This window comes from Pocillopora damicornis, chromosome 1 (assembly GCF_964200805.1).
Source record: "Pocillopora damicornis chromosome 1, jaPocDami1.2, whole genome shotgun sequence".
NCBI classification, from domain to species: Eukaryota; Metazoa; Cnidaria; class Anthozoa; order Scleractinia; family Pocilloporidae; genus Pocillopora; species Pocillopora damicornis.
This window is the reverse complement of record NC_142670.1, coordinates 14834883-14854337: the sequence shown is the minus strand read 5'-3', so window position 1 is coordinate 14854337 and position 19455 is coordinate 14834883. Positions and strand designations below refer to the sequence as shown.

Genomic DNA, 19455 nt, shown 5'->3' with positions numbered 1-19455 from the left:
GAAGTTCAACTTAATTATAAACATTCATTAGTCTTTAAGAAGATCAGCTGAATACAAAAGACCAGAGTTACTATCACCTAAATACACTCGGAATTATTATTTTTTCTTATTCTGAGTACTGAAACATGTGATCTGCAGTAATGATATTGGTAAATTAAAAATATTTGTTTAAACTTACTGATTTTGAAGTAATTGACCTTCCCTTGGGTGGTTCTGCTGGACTTAGTACTGATAAAATACGGTTTCTTGCAGACTCCACAAGTAAATTTCACCTCATTAAGGGCTGAGCTTCCAGCAAGCTTCCCTAAGTCTAAGCGAGATAAAAGTAAACACATAAGTAAAGGTAAAAGTACAAGTAAAAGTAGAAATTCAAAAACCACCTATTTCATTAAAATTTACCTGCTTGAAGCTCATCTAATTCATGCCTCTGACGCACATTTCTCACAACTTTATTGTCTCGCAAAATATTTTGAACTAGTTCTTTATCTTCCAGACATTCTTGTCTTCTTTTCCTACTTGTATTTCTCGCAGAATCTGATGCTCCATGCTCATTGTCTATGATGGCAATTTCTGGATCTTTATCTTCTGAAGAACTTGTTGAAGTACCAAGAGGTTCTTTAGGAGTTTGCTTCACACCCGGTACAAGCACCATTTTCTTGTCTGACCAATTAATTATTTTCTGTACCACATGTACTTAAAAAAGATGAAAAAGAGGAAATTTTACTTTAGTATTTCATACTTATAACCTTCAAAGTAATTATCCTTTTCTAAGATCGAATAAGGATAATTTGTAACCCCCAATTTTCTAATACATATGTTGTGGTTATATTTATCATTAGTTCAAAACTATTTCCTGCACTTTATGAATTCGACAGATCAGTTGTCTACTTACTATTGAGTTCACTTTGGGTTTCGTCAGAAACAAGGAGTGGCACTTCCATCTCCCACTGTTGTTGCGTAAGGATACGTAAATTCTTCGTTTTCCCGTGAGCACTCCTGGCCAGCCGGTACAGTTTCAGCTCGAAATTTCCCATACCCAGCGACGTAGCTATTTGCGAAATACCAAGAAAGTTGATCATATGCTTCCTGGCGTCCGTTAGATTTCTTTGGTCTATACCGATTGGAATTCTACTGCGATGTCTCTCAAAAGCATCTTCCTCGCCACATCTATAAAAGCTGATCAATACTTCCGCAATTCCCGCCGATGCGGACGAGGCGGCCATTTTGCATGCAGAAGTCTGCTGAAAAACCGCTGACCACAGAATGTCTACAGAACTTATGCGCATGAGTACAAAGTATGCATGCTGACCAGTTCGGTTAGTTCTGCGCAGACTCTTCTCCTTTTGTTTCTAGTTTGCACGCCTTTATCATAAGAGCTAAGTTTGAACAAATCTTAGTCCTTTTTTCTAATATTATTGCTTTCTCTGTAAAACTTTTATTGACCTTCATTGAGTGAAATCGCTGTTCTAATACCTTTTAACACTTAACACTAAACTTTTTTTAAACGCTTAACATTAAAATTTTACCCATTTTAACACTAAACATTAAAAAAAACGGCCAAATAACACTTGACACTAAACCCCATCCAGACCCTCTACTAGTACAAGACGTGTACTATTGAAAGTGCAATTTTTTATGAGTTTATTGAGTTCAGACTTTGAAGATAGGTTTTTTTGGTCCAGTTGCCGGGGGAATAGAAAGCACTTTGGAACTGGGTCGCTCGATATGCTATTAAGCAGTGATCTAAATTCTGTATGAAACTATGATTATAAATCAGTATGATCTGAAATGAGGAACAGCCAAACATTTTTTGAAAACCTGCAGAAACTGTGTAAGTTCTAAGTGCGACATATTTTTTTAACTTATTGGTTTTTCTTTTCTTCTCTTTACGTAAGTCCATTTAAGTCTTTTCACTCTGTAATTATACTCAATGTTTCATTAGCGCTTTTCTTGTCATTTCGTTGCCGCCTTCTGCCGCTCTGTGCTGCCTGCATAATGTATCATGTAATATAACCGTTTCCTCTTTTTCTCGCTAAGAGCAGTTGAGTAATGTTTCTGTGGCCGTAACAATGTAAGTATTTTTATAGTCTTGTTGTTCGTTATTTTTTTTAGGTTGTATATTGTGTAACTGGTGAAACCGTTTGTTATTTTCTTTAGTTTCAACCAACGTATTAATTAGTCGTATTAAAGATACAAACTAACTGATCCATTCATGCTTAAATTCAAGCACAAACAAAAGCATTTTAGCAGCTTTTAACTATTTCCCTCCCAAGATCTTAATAGTAATTCTCCTTACTGTCTGATACACAATTTTCAAGAAGTTAACTCAGAGAATTTGGTATTAGATCAACTTACAATACCCCACTTGACATTTTCTTACTTCTTTTCACTTGTCTACTTGATATTGTATTAACATTGTGAAGTTTATATGAAATAATTCATATTTGTACTGCGGTTGTAGATGAAAGTGAAATGTGATCATCGCAGTAAATTTTCCAATTTAAGCAATTGGTAAGAAGAAGCCTGAAAAAAATCAGGGCTTCAACGGGATTCGAACCCGTGACCTCCGCGATACCGGTGCGATGCTCTACCAACTGAGCTATGAAGCCACACATTAGGAGCGAGGTCAATTTATTGAGTTCATATCTTCCCGTGCAGTGAAATGATGTGAAGTTTATGGTCAATTTATTGAGTTCATATCTTCCCGTGCAGTGAAAGGATGTGAAGTTTATATCACATCATTTCACTGCACGGGAAGATATGAACTCAATAAATTGACCTCGCTCCCAATGTGTGGCTTCATAGCTCAGTTGGTAGAGCATCGCACCGGTATCGCAGAGGTCACGGGTTCGAATCCCGTTGAAGCCCTGATTTTTTTCAGGCTTCTTCTTTCCAATTGCTTAAATTGGAAAATTTACTGCGATGATCACATTTCACTTTCATGTATTAACATTGTAAGGAGAAATTCTGTTTTGGTCACCAATGGAAGTCAAAGGGTTAAATAACAATGCACAAGTAAATAACAAGTCAGTTTTAATAGCATGTTATTATTTTGATAGTGTCTTTATAATCCATGAATACACAGAGAAAGATCATAATCAGACAAACTTGTTACAAGTGAGACAATTACTCAATACATCATTTTAATAGGCATTGCGTTATGCAACGATAGAACGTGACATTTAAGTGCTTTTGGATTACCGAGCATTGTTGATCGTCTTTTATAACAAATTTCAAATGGTAAATAAAATAAAGCCTTCTGCAATGACTATCAAAACAAAGTTGTCTTCCTTAGTTTAGATAACATGTGTTGCCAGAGTAAGAGATGGGTAAGTAAAAGCAAAATAGCTGACTTTGGGTGTGGATAAAAATGACTCTTAGGAGGTGGATTGGATTCAAGGGTGGGCTCTATTTAATCGTGCAATTAGCAAAGGAAGTTGCGGGAGGCTGCTGAAATTTTTTTTCATTCTAGAGTTGAGCGCTTGAACGATGCCATCCAACACAACTTTCATTCGCTGCTTTCTGCGTGTTCCGTCTCCGGAGTCTATAGACAATCGAAAAGGAAGCGTGGACTTCATCTTGGTGACGTCGCTGTCTCTTTCAGCAGATTGTAACTGATTCAATGCCTTGTTGTCCTCGCTCACAAAGGTGGCGCCTAAAATCGTAAAATTTTGAAAGATATTAAGGCAACATAATACAAGAACGATGTAGACACAAGATTTATTATGGAACTCGTAAATTTTACTTTAGGAGAAATATTAGGCAGCAATGAGATTTGCTATTGTATTCACGAGTAGTCAAGTTTTCCGGTCGATCTGTAAATCTCATTAGAGAGACCTAGAGTCTCTCTGGCCATGACCAAGTGTGTCGACGTGTGGATTAAAATGCACGCGTGATCTGCACAATACGGGCGGATCACTTGCTTAGTGCATATGCAAACAACAAGGGTGTAACTAGTTCTACCAAAGAGCAACACACGAAGTGCACGACACGCCACAAGGCTAGCAGACAAAATCCAAGTATCCCTAATAAGATTCACGGATGGACAACACGACCCGAGAATACATTAGGCGATTCGTACGGGTCACACGATTCGTGAATGTTTCACACGATCCTAAGGGATCGTACGAAACGACAAAATCCACCATGGCCTGAAAGACTCTCAAATGGTGAAAAAAGTCTCCTTAATAACATTTGTGGATCGACACCACGACCTTACGACTCGTGAATACAACAGACGACTCGCGCGTTAGGAGCTTACGACTCGTGAAAACATTACAGATCATTACACTATCCGTACGGATCGACGAGTCTCTTTCACAACTCGTTACGATCTGTGGTATTGGACAATCCTCGCCAAACTTGTGAGTAAAAAACAAAAAAGAAAAATGTAGAAATTATGAGAGTCTACAGATAAGTTGTGATCTTTCCCTTGCAAATTGCTTTACTTATATTTCGGTCCTAAAACAAATTCTTGCCCCTGTTGGGAATATCTCGGTTTCTGCTCGCTAAAAAATCTAATTAGTTACGAACTTCCCGTTCGCTTAACACAAACAAACAATTCCTGAAGATTCACGTTTTTTTTTAAGAATAAATTCTCCTCACTGGATTTCATGAGGTTTTTCCTCTAAACTCAAAAGGATGCGTCCTTGGAAATTACAACAAATCCATTCACGTACTGTATTAAACCTATTCCTATTGATTAAACGTCATCATCCATCCCTGATCTGTGTCACTCTGCGCTTAAATTCAACAGTCGCTTCCAGTCGGTGATTAGTAATCAAATAATCAACTCAAACATGAACAACGAGAAAAGTAAAATGCCAATAATATCAACATCTCTTATTAAAAAAAAGAGGCGCTAAATGAAGATGATATGAGAAATCACTTGTTGATCAACTTTCAGTTTTTAAGGGATTAAGGCAAAGCACCAGAGTATAGATGTTACATAAAACAAAAGTAAAATAGTATAATATCACTGATCCGCCCCAGTTCCTCCCCTTCAGCTATTCTATGTTCTTTAAACCACCTTGTATAATTAATTACTGATAGGCACATGGTATACCTTCTGAATCTGACGAATAAGAAAATAATAATTAGAAATAAACCAATAACCGCATTCAATAAATGAACTAATCACAGGAAGGACTCAAATTTTTAACATGTTTAATGCATAGCAAAGTAAAAGAAAGCATATTTTGCCTCCAGTTTCAGCTTCAGTCAAGTGTGGGACTTGATTGTTGTGTGGAAAAAAGGGAGAACATTTTATGTGCTCAAACATTCAATGTTTGATATAGTTGCCAATTAACTGACCTATAAGCCATAAATAGATGTAAACAGCAACTTTTGATCAACATATCGTTCTATGTTTGAGAACTGACTCATTTCCTTCTTTATTGCTTCAAGGTTTATCTATACACACTCATACAATCTCTTTTTGGAGTTTAGTCAAATAGTGCTTTGATTAATAAGCGTTGGGATGATAAAGTTCTACAGGTATTGTTTCCATATATTTCCCTATAAGTCGTAAGTAAAGCTGAAACTGTTACACAAATTCTGTACTTACTAAATTTATAAGCTTTATCTCAGTCAGCAATTACATGAAGGTCTTTGCTTCACCATAGTTGATTATTCTAAATAATCTAAGATGCTTATAATAATCCTCTAACATAACTTACTTTTTATTATCTTTTTAACCCTTTAACTCCTATGAGTGACCAAGACAGAATTTCTCCTTACAATATCAATATAATATCAAGCAGACAAGTGATGAGAATAAAGAAAATATTAAGTAGGGAATTATTATTTGATCCAACTCCAAATTCTCCAAACTAACATCAGAAAAACTATATGGCAGACAGTAAGGAGAAGTACTAATGAGATCTTGGGAGTTAAAGGGTTAAGAACTATTTTTTGCCAGATCTTATAGATTTATTGATCTGTTCCATACAAGCCAGTCTAACTGACAGTTACAATAAGCTGTTTAACCTGCAATATTACACTGGACATTCACACCACTGATGCAGACTCTGTTTGTTCATTGCTCTCTGTTTCTCCATCTTCTAAGCTGCTGTACATGTGTGAAACATTGACTATGGACAGTGGAAAGAAATATCAAGTAAGCTTATATCATAGCCAGCAAACATCACGAGCCCAAACACAAACAAAAGAAAAAGCAAATTAATATTGTTTCTGAGGAGCTGAATATTACGTGTTTTTGCTTAAAATGACTAATATGTTTTGCATTTCAGTTACACAACAACAAACAATAATGTAGCTGATTATATCTCTCAGTTAATATGTGCAATATGATTGGTCAGTTTAGCAGACTGTATTTCACTGTATGGCCCGCTAAATTCAAAAGTTTGTTCAATTTGGTTTCTTCCCCTCTATTTGAATCTAGAGGTAGAATAAATATTGTACTAATATTGTTTTCTTGGTCACTACTGTAAGTTACAGAACTTTGTTTTTTACCCCTCGGATTTATGGTCTGCATGCATTACCTTTGGGCTATAAATGCCCGCTGAAAAAACAAGGTTCATAACTTAATGTGGAGACCTTTGATTTTGGATGAACCCTGGAAAGCCCCTAGTTCGAACGGGGTACAGAAATTATTCTGTGGATTTGAATCCTTGTTAGGGCCTTAAAAAGTTCATGGTTACCTTGGAATCAATAGCTGAGATATGCGTATGTGCATTTAAACGCTCAATCCGTAGTGGGGAGTTCGGAAGCAAACCTTTTCCTCCTCAACCTATTTTTGGAGCTCGAAGCCACCGCAGGAAGAGGAACAGTTTCGGGTTACAGGTTTTTTCTCTTCGAGATTACAAAACTATCCATAACGTTACCGTAAGATGCCGAGAAAAATAGCATGTTCGTAGTTTAATCGATACTTTTCCTTCCATAAAATGCCTGCCTAACACTAAAGTAAAAACTGCAGTATAAAGGAAATAATTTAGTATATAAAAACATTGAAATACATAGACAATCAATGAAAGTTGAAGTGAGTTTCATACTTAGACTACAGTAACATCATCATGCTATGAAAACATTTGATGCTTGTGACTTAATAAAACTGACACTGTTGCAATGTTGACGTAAGATATTCCTAATGACAAACGTCCAAGTCTCGGAGAATCATAGCACTAATTACATAGGAGGAAAAAAGAATAGTTGTTTAAACAATTGCATTGAGAGATAAATTCAAAATGCATCAAGCTGATATGCTGTATGTTCTATAGTTACAGAAAGTTTTCCTCCTAATCTATTCAAACGCTACTGATAGCAGACACAGTCGAACTTTTCCATTAAGGCCACTTTAAGGGCAAAGGAAAATGCGGGATGTTGAAGAATGCTGACCGTCAAAGGGAGATGTGAAATTATTTCAGACAGAAATGAATTAGATTGTCATATTCAGTGAGAGCCGGGAATAGTGGAGGTTTAAATATATGGCTAAACAAGATGATAAAATATCTTTGCCAGCATACTTTTATTTCTATGAGGTCTAAATCAATGGGGTGAGTACCAAAGACGTCACAGGAAATCGATATGATGTTATTAACTAAGAAATAAGAACTAAAGCTCTCTAGAAGCAAGCAAAGTGAAGTCAAACACGTATTAGGCCACATAAGCCCCTAAGAGCGAATTTTACCTCTAGCTAACACTTGCGTAAAATCATTATCTGTCCTTAATATAAAGCAGGAGCATTTTTGACGAGCGAACCCTTGGTACTCTTACATAAACTGTTAGACCACCACCATTAAGACCAAGGCAAGAAGGCGAGGATTAATTTTTTTTAGAGAGCCTGCACGAAAGGTAAAAGCAAGGAGGGGAAGTGGGGAAGCAGACCAACATTGATTCAAAGCGATGGACACTCGGTGTTTTAACGTCCGGAGGCACTTTGGATTTCGTTTAGGGGATGTGTCTCCTCCCTTAGTCCATTTCCATTCGGGGTGCTATTTTCGTTTCTACCTTGCGCGGTTTTAGGTTTTGAATTTTCAGTCTTGACTGCAGCCAAAGCAACAGCCACAGCTTCAGCCGCCGCCACAGCTGCACCAGCTGCAGAGGATGTAGCTATAGCTGCTGCCACAATTGCAGAATGAACCTCAGTCCCATCACGCTGAGGTACAGTTATTTTTTCGGCTAGAGCCCTCGCTGCAGCTGCTGCTTCCTTAGCAGCCTCAACACACTGTGAAGTATCAGAGAAAGCTTTGCGGGATTTGAAGTACAGCCATGACACAGCACCGAGAACAGACAATAACGCTGCTTTTAGAATATCGTCTGCAGTTTCACGACCATAAAATGACTGTCCAACTAATACTGGAGGGACGACAACAAAGCAGAGACCAAGGAAGCCAGGTGTATATGCGAAAAGGGTAGAAAGGCGGGAGTCATTTGCGTGGGTTGTTTCATTGATAACAAAAAAAAGGGTAATGCAAAAAAAGGATAGTATCAGCAAAATAGAAACGCCCCAAGCTGGATTAACCATGATACCCACTGCAACCCAGCTCAAATGGTAACTAACAAAGCTCGTGCACATAATAAGCAATAATCTGCTGAAAAATGAACTAATATCCAGATCTTCACAACAAAGGCAGTTACAACAGCATATCACTAACCATTCTGGTATAAGTGCAAGGAGTGCCATAAAGTCTCGCGACATATTTCCTCTTTTTGAAATTTCGGTGGATGTCCACACTCTAGCTAAAACAAAGATGACCTCTATCAGCAACAGGAAACAACAAAATAAAGTTACTGAACGTATCAGTGGTTCTTCGTTTCTACGACAAATATAATCTACCCTTCTACGATTTCCATCGCTACCCGCTGAGAGTGATATACCTTGAGTGTCATCTTTTAAGTATTGTAAGACCCAAAGATATAAAAATGGACCAAAAAACATGGGACACAGGAAAGAAAACCACAAAACTACTCTTAAGTAAGAACGACCAGTAGTCTTCATGTCTGGGATGTGCCCTTCTATGACAGATTCTGCAAAATTCAAGCGTGGATCTCGCAAGCCAGAAGTTACAGCAAGGTCTTGAAGCTGAAAAAAAAAACTATACATCAGACGTGACTATAATTTTTTTTTATAAGAGTGGAGCGTGTAAGAGTGAAAAACCGTTTTTGGTGATAGTAGAAGTATTTTACTCAAGCAGTTCTGGAGATAGTGATCACTGACGGCGATTTCGACAACTTGAATGGAAGTCATCATTTTCGATTTAAAAGGCATTTAACAGTCAATACATAAAACGTTGTAAACCGCTCACTGATTTTCCGATAGCAGAAATCTTATATATATTCAAATCCTGGTACGGGCCTGGATTTTTTTCAGGTCTCATTTCAACTAATAGCAGTCTCATTTCAACTACTCATTTCAGTAGTGTTCATAGCTGTGAGAATCGCTTATATCTCATATCTTCCCTGCAGTGCACATATATGATTCTCATATATTTCCAGTCATTTTATATTTGTGTTGTGATATATATATATATATATATATATATATATATATATATATATATATAACTGTATATAATTTGCACAATGGAGAATGTGCTTCCGTTTTCAACGCTTTATTCAAGACCCGACGCGTTTCGGCATTTGCCTTCCTCAGGGGCCTTAACATGCAATTGTTACAGAGTCGTAATTGGTTAATTGTGTGACGTAGTACAGTGCATGTTGCTTAATTAAATGCTGAGTAAAATCTCTCGTAAACAATTAGTGTTTCTAATTGGTTAACAGTTTTAAAACCTTTATAACGTATGTTATAAACAATTTATGTACCTAAAACTTTATAAAGGTTTTCGCGTAAAAGCTTTATCCAGTTCTTTTGTTTAGTCCATATGGCTGAAAGGAGTTTAATTTTCTTTGCCAAAAAATCTCTCTTTCTCTAAGGATTTCTTTCTCTTTGTCAGTCTCTAAATGATCTTTTCGGATTTGCTCTATAATGGTTATGGTAACATTATTGTTAAAGTCGTGAGTTCGTTTGTTATGTAAAAAGTGTTCCGTGAGTTCGCAGCTACTCACTCCCTTTTTAATATGGTTTCTGTGATTGTTTAACCGTAGGTTAAATGCAGTTTCGCTTTTGCCAATAAAACTGTATATATATATACAGTTCAAAATGACTAAAATGAAACACGCATGATTCCCTGTTACTCTGAGTTTCGTGCTTACGCACTCATGAGATAGATTAAATTAAATTAATTAATTATTAAATGACTAACAGGGAATCATGCGTGTTTCATTTTAGTCATTTTGAACTGTATTTCAAAACATAGATGTCCCGTATGGGAACCCAAGCGACGGCTGGGCGTCGACCAGCCGCAACAGCATATTGATACACAAACCACTCAAAATCTATCAGTGAGTAAGATTCCGAAATATTTTTGTACAAAAGAAAAACGTGAACGTGACGGCTTAGGTGAATTGAGATTTAAATTTAGTAGAATGAATGCCTTTTGTATTACGGACATTTTTAATTATTTCTACCAGGGAAAATTGTCAAATACTTTGAAAAAACACTTCGTGACTAATGACATGCTGCGTTTCGTCTCGGCTAAAAGACTCATCAGAAACCTTTCAGAATTTCTAAGCAAACTCATTGAGCATTGCGCTAACATCTTGAATTCGCGAAGGGGAATTTGTGTGCTAATATAAAAAAAAAGCTGATTGAAATACTTACAGCAGCCAGTGCAGTTTTAATCATTCTTTTCCTGTCTTTTACAGAAACATTGCAGCAAAAGAATGGAATCGTGATGTTTAGTTCTTGCGTGCGTGGAGTCACCAGTATCGAGAAAAGGGATGAGATCTCCAAGAAAACAGCGGGAAAAGCAGCATAAAGGCTTCTCAAGCTCCATATGTATTTCATTACATCAGGCACGGAATCGTTGCCCGTTTTATCTGTTCCATTCTGACCATATAAGTTGACGAAGACTAGAACTGAGGAAGGCTCATTTGCCGGATATAAGGCGTATTCAATGTTAAAACTGTTCACATCTGATGCTAAGGATTTGTAGATGTCAGCATAGGTTCCAATACAGATAGTGGTGTTGGCGCATTTACTTGTTACGTCTGCTATGGTGCAAATAAAAAGACTGCTGATCAAATGAAACACAGCGTAGAGAATTATGGATGTCCTTTGTGTCACATATGCCATCTTCTCTCTGACCGTGGATGGGAGGGTTTTCCTGTACCAAATTAAAAGAGTTTAAACGAAATGAGGTTAAGCCCTTTTCGGAAAGTTATAGAGGCAGATCAATCATAAAAAGCATTATTGCTGATGAGAGATTATCAGAATACTGTACAGCTTAAGAGGGGGATCATGTAAACTTAATCGTGACCCAACCAAAACCCTCCGACCACCCCCCTCAGACGACCGGTCCATAACATTTCCCCCTTCCCCCTCAGGCGACCGGTCCATAAAATTTCAAGCTTGAGTTGTCAGAAGTTCAAGAAAACAAATGATCATAAATAAACACAAAAACGTTTTACCTGATTTCTCTTCATAAAATGTAATTTTAATCAAAATAGGCGTAAGTTAAGTCAGTATTAAAAAAAAGACGTTATGAGCCAATTAAGCAGCAAGGTTAAATGAAAATGCAATGCACTGTAATGAAATAACCCTGAAGCAGTTTGTTTATTCCATTGTCCTTAAATCACATACAATCATGCTTTTGTGGGCCTGCTGTAATTTGTGAAATGGAAATATGCTAATGATTCTGTAACTTGCGAAGTGGAACTCTGTGATTTGCGAAACGAGAATCCCTGCGGTAAACTCCACAAACTAGAAGAATGTATCGGTCAGTTCACCATAAGTGTGGATTGCAGCCTGCCATATAATAACGCAGAGAGAAATAACATGTGTGGTTAACTTTGCGAAATCTCCACTACGTTCGTGAATAACTCAATGCGTCGTTAAAGCCATAGAGCGCAAAAGTAATTTGAAATTTTAGCTGACGCTGTAGCCGTACTGTCTATAAGGTGTAATCAATGTACGTTGTCGAGGAATAATTCGAATGCGTGACAGGACATTTACCTGAACGGAAATGCTCATGGAAAGTGTCGCAGCATTTTTCTAGATAAAATATAAAGTTTGTTGGGAAAATGTAACTGACCCAAGCTCTTTTATTTTCTTGAGTCTCAGTCATGTTACAGTAAGCCCTTTTCCACCCATGGCTTCGTTAAGTACTGTTTATTGAATAGCTGAAATTTCCAAGTTTTTTCCCATCAACGGCAACTGTGGCGAATCTTTTTGAAAGGCGGTAAATTTGGTCGATAAATAAGAACAACTTGAAAGACGAGAGGTTGATTAGGCGTAATTTGGTATTGAGTATACCGAGACACTGGAGTATATGGAGGTTATACGGAAACTAATGTCATTTAGTCTATGATTTGTTAGTCAAACATCGGACTGGACTTAATATTAGTTACTTCGTTGATTACTTACTAATCGGTACTCGGTTCCAGCCAGCTCTAGTTGGTTCTGATAACTTAAATTTGGTTCCCGTCTCTTTTTAAAGCTAATCAACGTTCACAAGGAAGTGAACGAAGAAGTAACGATTGATCTTGTTGGCGAGAACTCAATTTAATGGGAATTCTCGTTCGAACTACTGGCGCCGTTGTGTTTCTGCCAGCGGAAAATGTCATGCCCAGAATTCGAAAGTTTCCTGGTAAATTTGGTTTCTGCCTAGCTGGGATTCTTTACGCAGGAAGCTCAGAACGAAAGGAATCTGTAGTAATTCTGGGAGAATAATGAACAATCCTTTGAAAAGCTTGAAAATTTTAGGTAAAAAAGGGAAGAAAAGATCGGATCCCAAAGGAGGTGAGGTTATAGAATGGTACATACTTAGAATCCGCTGAGGTAAAAGAACGTTCGGCAAATTTCATTCAGTTTGAGTTCGGTAAGCTGCCAATATCGAAAAGCGCTTTTATGTGTGGTAGTTACGATCAGTAGATGTATATAGATAGAGATATAGATGAGCTTTGTACTCAGACAAACGACTAAGTGGGGTAAGTTTCTTAAAGGCCCAGTTCACCCATGATGCAACGCGCGCCACGACCCAATTTCCTGTAACACGAAATTCCCAGATTACTGAAAACCATCTAAAATCGTCTTTCTCAAAAGCCATCCTGGACTTATAGTCGACCGTTTTACGGTAAATACATTTGCGGTTCGTCATTTAACAGTTTTTTTATGGTGTTTTGAATTTTGTCCTGTAGAATCCGAAGAAAAGTTTTTTTGAGTGTGACGCTTGGATCTCTACTTACACTGTGTACAGCGGAGTCGGCGTAAAGGAAAACGTTCAATTTTTTTCACTTTCTAAAAAAACACTTGAGGATTCTCAATAAAGATAAAATACTTTCCAACAGAAATTGGTATTTTTCAAGGAGAAATATGGAAAAATATCAGACTGCCGGACGTTTAGTTATTCGAAGACCGTGTCCGGTAGTGTCCAAAGAAAAAAAAATTTCACGCTTAGATCTCTTTGTACTCTTTGTTCATGGTCGGCAAAACGGAAAACGTTCGAATTTGTTCACTTTCTAGAAGCGCTCGAGGATTGTAAATGAAGGTAGAATATTTTCCTAGGAAAATTGGTATATTTCACGGAGAAATACGGAGTTATCGAAGGACCGTGTCCGGCCGTGTCATTGAAAAGTTCCCAAGTCTCAAGCGCTTGGATGGCTGTATGGCGAAAAGTATTAAGTTCGAAATTTTGGGCTGCATGGAAGCGCTTGAGGATTGTAAATAAAAGTAGAACATTTTCGTATAAATATTTTGGATTTCGAAGAGAAATATGGAAAAATATCGGCCTGCCGGGCGTTTAATTGTTTTCAGACCGTATCCGGCCGCCGGACGTTTGGTCCCTTCATTGCAGGAACGTCAGCAACACTGATAGTTTGCGTTACAATGGTTATTTGCTGCTTTGCATGGACAACAACCTCGACCACTCTTTCGAGCGCAAGCTCCTCTCCACGGGGAAGAAATTTCAACTGACCCTTGGTCCTATTTAACAACGATAGCAAACCTCAACGAAAAAAAATTGATGTATGAATGAAATCGTGGTGGATCCACATTTTACCTTTCTCGGAATACTTGTAAGGATTTTCGTGTTCTTCTTTAGCAACAACTGATCAATAAGCGTTTACTGCTTCGGCATCTACTAAATCAGTAGATTCATCTGATTCCACGCCGGATTAAAACGTATTGTATTGTTTTAAACAGAATTATTTTGACAAGCTCACCAAACTCATCGGAGAAAACGCAGAGACTATTTTGAGACAACGTGAAAAGGTAAAAATAACTGACTAATCAGAGGTGTTATTTAAACAAAAGTGGTGGTTCAAAACAAACACAAACCACCACGTTGCATCGAGGTTTCATTTTCGCCCCGCGTAACTTCGATCCGTGTTAAATTCAAGTTAGACCCGCTTCACCACATATGTGTTTTTATGTCTAACTTACATTTTATGTCCTATGTTAATGTTTGTCTTTATGCAACAGATTTAGATCTATATTTAAAAGTATTTACGGAAAGAGACAAGAATTGTGTAGATTTCATGCAAATTAGACAATTTATCGAACGTATCTTTATGTTCATGTACACGTGCCAAGGATGTGCACAGTGCTTTTTGTGTTGGCCTATACATGATGTTTTGATAATGATTTTATTAGAGAAAAAAACAAAAAATTATTATTTGTGATTGAAGGCGAGTATGTAAACACGATTGTGTTGTAGAACTAACATGTTGTTATGTATTTTATTCAAATATGAATCAAGCAAGTTTGAATTCATGCGGCCGTGACTTGCTAACAGATTACTTCTCAGTGAAGTCTATTCCCACTCTATTCACCGATTGGTTTTAATTAATCAGTTCTTGCTCCATTCAAATATAAACACGACCTGAGAAGTTGCGAGGCACTCTTCTTTCCCTGCTAGTATTCATCCCTGCATTAACTGAGTGTTCAGTTATGCTGGTAATAGTTGGAATAAAAAGATTTTGTATTGCTTCTCTCATCGTCTAAAATTTGATCGTTTGGCTTGGGAACGCTACCCCAAGACTCTGTCCAATGAGCCTCCTTTCAAGCACATTTTTCAATAAACTTGATTTGAAACAGCATTTTTATAATTAAGTAAATGATAAGGTTTCTTTAGATATTAAACCTTATGATTGAAAGATTTCGTGTTTTAATGAATTCATCGAGGTCTTCTTGGACACACGGCTGGTGCCGTGGTGCGTGCAGATCATTGCTGTCAAACGTTGTTGTGACGTATTTAATCTACATATTAGCTATCAACCACATGATAAGCTTAGAGCTTCGTGTTATTCCATTAAGTTGCTTTCACTAACATAGTGTACTTTACTTAAAACCGCCTCGCGTATGCGAACGGCAACTTGCAAGAACTGAACTTTGTCGTCTGCCTTTCAGCTTTAAGAGCAATAGTGTAAAAGTATCTACGTTTATTATAATTAGAAGATAATTGTGTATTTCTCTGTTGGGTCTATTGGATAAGAAGAAAAGTAGGCGAAATTTGCCGTTTGCGTTTGCCGTGAACTTGGTTAAAAATCTTGTCCATTTCTTCCACGCGCTCTCTGCGTCATATTCCGTCGGACGAGCGTTCCAAAACAAAATTGTTTGATTTTTTTTCTCTCCAAATGATCCAAGTTTATTTCCTGAAGGTTTTCTCTCTTCTCTTTTGTAAATTTCGATCGTGATCTGGCACGTGCTTATGGGAATGTACGAGAAAGCACGACTTGCAAACATGCTTCACACGCACCTCGTTGAAAGGTCTCTCTGTAAAGCTCGCAAAATACCCTTTTCAATTTTATGAAAATCAAAATTGAAAACAGTTGGCGAACAAAACTTGAAGGCATAAAATGTTTTCAATCATTCCTTGAAGTTCAGTGACACGTCAAAACAAAAAGGATACATTTGTGGACGCAGCCACTCGAGGTTGCTTAATTGCGCTATTGTTTCATTGCCTTGAGTCTTCCTCCAAAATGATCTCACCTTTTCTAGAACGCATTAATCCGAACTTAGTCATTATGCTTTCGGCGGTTCTACGTTCTATATGAATCTAGACATCGACAAGTGAGAGGTCTGGACTGGGTACAGGCAGGTTACATATTAGTCTTTTCCTTACAATTGAGCAATTGGTTCAGTATGTAAGTCATAGACCTCCATAGAGCCAATGGCTATGTACTACGCTAACGTGTTCTTGCGAAGCTAGTTTAGCATATTACCACCCAGGTATCTGAACACATGTTACTAGTAGTCAAGCAAGCAAGCAGGCAAGCAACAACTTATATATTTCTAGCTTCTAAGATAATTTTAGTTTCCCTCTTACTCATACCATTAACAGTTTTGATTGTTTCTTTATTTCATTGGTGTTTTTAATTTATTCCTGATTCCTGTATGGTTGTTTTAGTGTATCCGACGAATACCTTTGATTTAAAAGACCAGTGTTTTATGTACGTAGGGCATTTCCCTGTGGGTTGCAGAGGAGGAGGGGGGAGTTGTTGAAGCTTCAAAATGACTGGCAGATAAAAAATAAATATGTTTCCTTGCTATGATATCAGCTTATCTGATAAATATCTCTTTTCAATTTCTGTAGGTGATCTTCCACACAGTGGCCTAGAAGTTGCGCCGGGAAAAGAGATGGAAGGGAAGAAAGTGAGTCTACACCAGGTGGGTGAATGAACATGTAACATTGGAGGTTATGCCCTAATTTGGTTCTTTTGTGAAAAATAAGCCTGCATGATATTGTTTGAACTGTACAATAGATCTCAAACAGTCAGAGAGTAGAGTTATAAAATACTACTGTAACATTTAATGCTTAAGTGTTGTTGAAGGACAGTCTTGAAGTCTGCAGATATTATCTGTTGATGTTGCACAACACTATGTTGAAAATTCTGAAAGTTCTACGTTTTGACACAAAATCATTCATTGAACAATGCTTTTTGGACACCCCTTTACTCAAACACAATATTTACCAGGCCTTGGAATCTTCATAATGTCACTAGGCCCCGCTTGAAGTCCGAAAGTTTGGTTTTCACTTTACGGCCTCAATTCGCATTTTGAGAAAATCGTAGTGTTGTTGACTCAGAAGCTTACTTTTTGAACAGCAAACAGCTGCGTGGCTTTTATGATATGAAAATTAAATTCTGTTTAAAACTAATTAAGAGTCATTCGAAGTTAACATAGAGCGAGTATCATTCAGTGCGCTTGATTTGAATAGTTCCTTGAGGTGATCTTTTCTAGGAAACCCAACGTCAGCTTGTTATGCAATTAAACAAATATTCTACCAATCCAACAATTTTTGTAGTGATGAAATGATCCAATTCGAACTTTTACAAAACAATGAAAAGATATGAAAAAAGAAATAGCTACGCAGGGCTATTATATGTTACAGAGGTATATGCGCTGCAATTTATGAGTATACTTAGTTCAGTGTTTGGTGCAGATCAAGACACCTCAAATAAAACGAGAGAAATAACAAAGGGAGACAAGAATTTTCAATTTATAAGTTACATAATTCTAATTAATCAGTCTGAACCTAGAGATAATTTTGATTGCTCGTACTGTCATCCGAAAGGTAAAAGAAGCCATCTTTTTCTTTATTTTGTGTACAGTCTACAGCCACTTAACATTATAGCTCTCTGCACAATTAAGTTATAAGAAATTGATTAAGATATTCTAGTTTGGGTCTTAACTTATACCGAGTACTCTAAGATCACCATTTCTACTCAATGCTAACAATAAAAAACCCCTAGACTGTGAATAGAAAAGCGACATTTTCATTTTCACTGACCTCCTAAAGTCATCATTGATAGTACCTAAAGAAGGTCATGATTACAACTTGAGTGTTTTCATTTTATGCAGCTCCAGACATTTCAAATAAAACAAGAGAACGAACAGAGGGAGACAAGGAAGTAGTGCAAGCAGCAGGTATGTCATATTTTTCTACTTGTAGGGTCCTCTAGGTAGACAAAAAACTCCTGTAAAGAATTGTTTTCAATCACAGCCGCGAGCACAGGCATCCCAAGCTCACGTCTCCAGAAACAGGAGCAGAAACGTTAGTTAATAATTTCCTTGGGTCTTTTTTAATTTTCTTTAACTTAACAGCAGGTATGCCACAGAAAAGGTCTTGAAAGAATTAAAAAAATCTGGTAAATCAGCTTTTCATTGCTGCAAAAACAGGATTATCAGTATCTTCCAGTCTAACGCTATGACCAATTGCTATATTTCCTCATATAATTGCCACACTCTAAGAAGTTCCCTCCTCCGAGGCCATTACATCAAACAAGCTCCCCCTAGAACTATCACCCTCCGCTTCTCCCCCACTTTCCTAAATAAAAGGAAAACCTGATTCTCTTACCACTTTATTGATAAATTTTAAGCTTCAACTACAGCTAAATCAGTACAGCTTATAGTTTCTCACTAAACACCCCCTTGAATTAATCAACTTCCTTCCGCTAAGTGACCCTCCTTTGAAACAAAAATTTAAATAATTCGCACCTGGGTACTTATTCAGGGAAATGCAGTATCCAAAACTATTAAATCGGTGAAGCAAAGACCTTTGTGTAATTGCTGATTGGAATGAAGCTATTTAATGCATTTAGAACTTCTGCAACTATTCCTGCTTTACTTTCAACAAGGAAATGTATGGAAATACCTGTAGAACTTTATTATACCAACGCTTATTGATCAAAGCACTATTTGTGTAACCTCCAGAAAGAGATTGAGTATGTAGATAAAGCCTTGAAGCAATGAAGAAGGAAATTAGTTAGTTCTCAAACAAAAAATAATATAATTGATGATCAAAGAAAAGCTTAATTTACTTGCATTATTCATGTTGGCTTATGGGTCATTAAGCACTTGGGTCAAACGTTATTAATATGTTTGTGCTCGCCTTGCTCTTTCCTCCACAACACTTCTCACTCTTCTGACTTTTTCAATGAAGCTTAAAGGAGGCAAAATATTCTCTCACTTCTACTTAACACTAATACAGTAAATATGTTTAACATTTGAGTCTGAACCAGTGTTTGGTTCATTCAATGGTTGCATAATTTGTATTTTGTAATATTCATGAGATTCAGGAATTGTGACAAAATACTGTTGGAAGTACGCAAGCATAAATTACCAAGCCCTATCTATATGCAGTAAACTTACGCACGTGCACATGAACTAATTCCGGTGAGTGCGCTATTAATGATCTAACAATTAATATGCACATTTGAGGGTTGTGAATTTTGTGTGGCTTTTGAACATGTAACTGCTTGGTTTACATTAGAGTATTAAAGGAAGTCTTTTTGATCTAAACTCATTGTTGTAGGTGCAGCTGCATATGTTTCAACAAAACAAGCACAGAGAAATACAAAAGAAGTTTGGATAGCAACAGGTTCATTTGTAGAAGGAATACACCACGTGCCTATCAGCAATTTATGTATTAAAAC

The 19455-nt window shown here is 37.1% G+C and overlaps 1 protein-coding gene and 1 long non-coding RNA gene across 2 annotated transcripts; one reads left to right on the top strand and one right to left on the bottom strand.

Annotated features, from left to right (window-relative positions):
- Positions 1-3020: 3020 nt before the first annotated feature.
- Positions 3021-11172, bottom strand: LOC149052240 (uncharacterized). Its single transcript, XM_089180481.1, has 5 exons — positions 10618-11172; positions 10274-10356; positions 7014-9073; positions 5989-6092; positions 3021-3655 (listed from the first exon to the last, which is right to left on the bottom strand). The coding sequence occupies exons 1-3, from the start codon at positions 11153-11155 to the stop codon at positions 7880-7882; spliced, it is 1815 nt and encodes a 604-aa protein (XP_089036607.1). The 5' UTR covers positions 11156-11172; the 3' UTR covers positions 3021-3655; positions 5989-6092; positions 7014-7879.
- Positions 11173-16609: 5437 nt separating this feature from the next.
- On the top strand, positions 16610-19455 carry LOC149052239 (uncharacterized). Its single transcript, XR_016181845.1, has 4 exons — positions 16610-16687; positions 17882-17947; positions 19093-19195; positions 19335-19455. It is a non-coding gene; the product is annotated as an uncharacterized LOC149052239 (long non-coding RNA).

Bases quoted from the DNA above. Each gene is read 5' to 3' on its own strand.
- LOC149052240 (XM_089180481.1), bottom strand. From the start codon at position 11,155: ATGGCATATGTGACACAAAGGACATCCATAATTCTCTACGCTGTGTTT. The intron at 10,357-10,617 runs GTTAGCGCAATG...ACTCACTGATAG, and splicing joins CCCCTTCGCGAATTCAAGAT to ATTTTGAGTGGTTTGTGTAT. The intron at 9,074-10,273 runs GTTTTGAAATAC...AAAAAATTATAG, and splicing joins TTCCCATACGGGACATCTAT to TCACGTCTGATGTATAGTTT.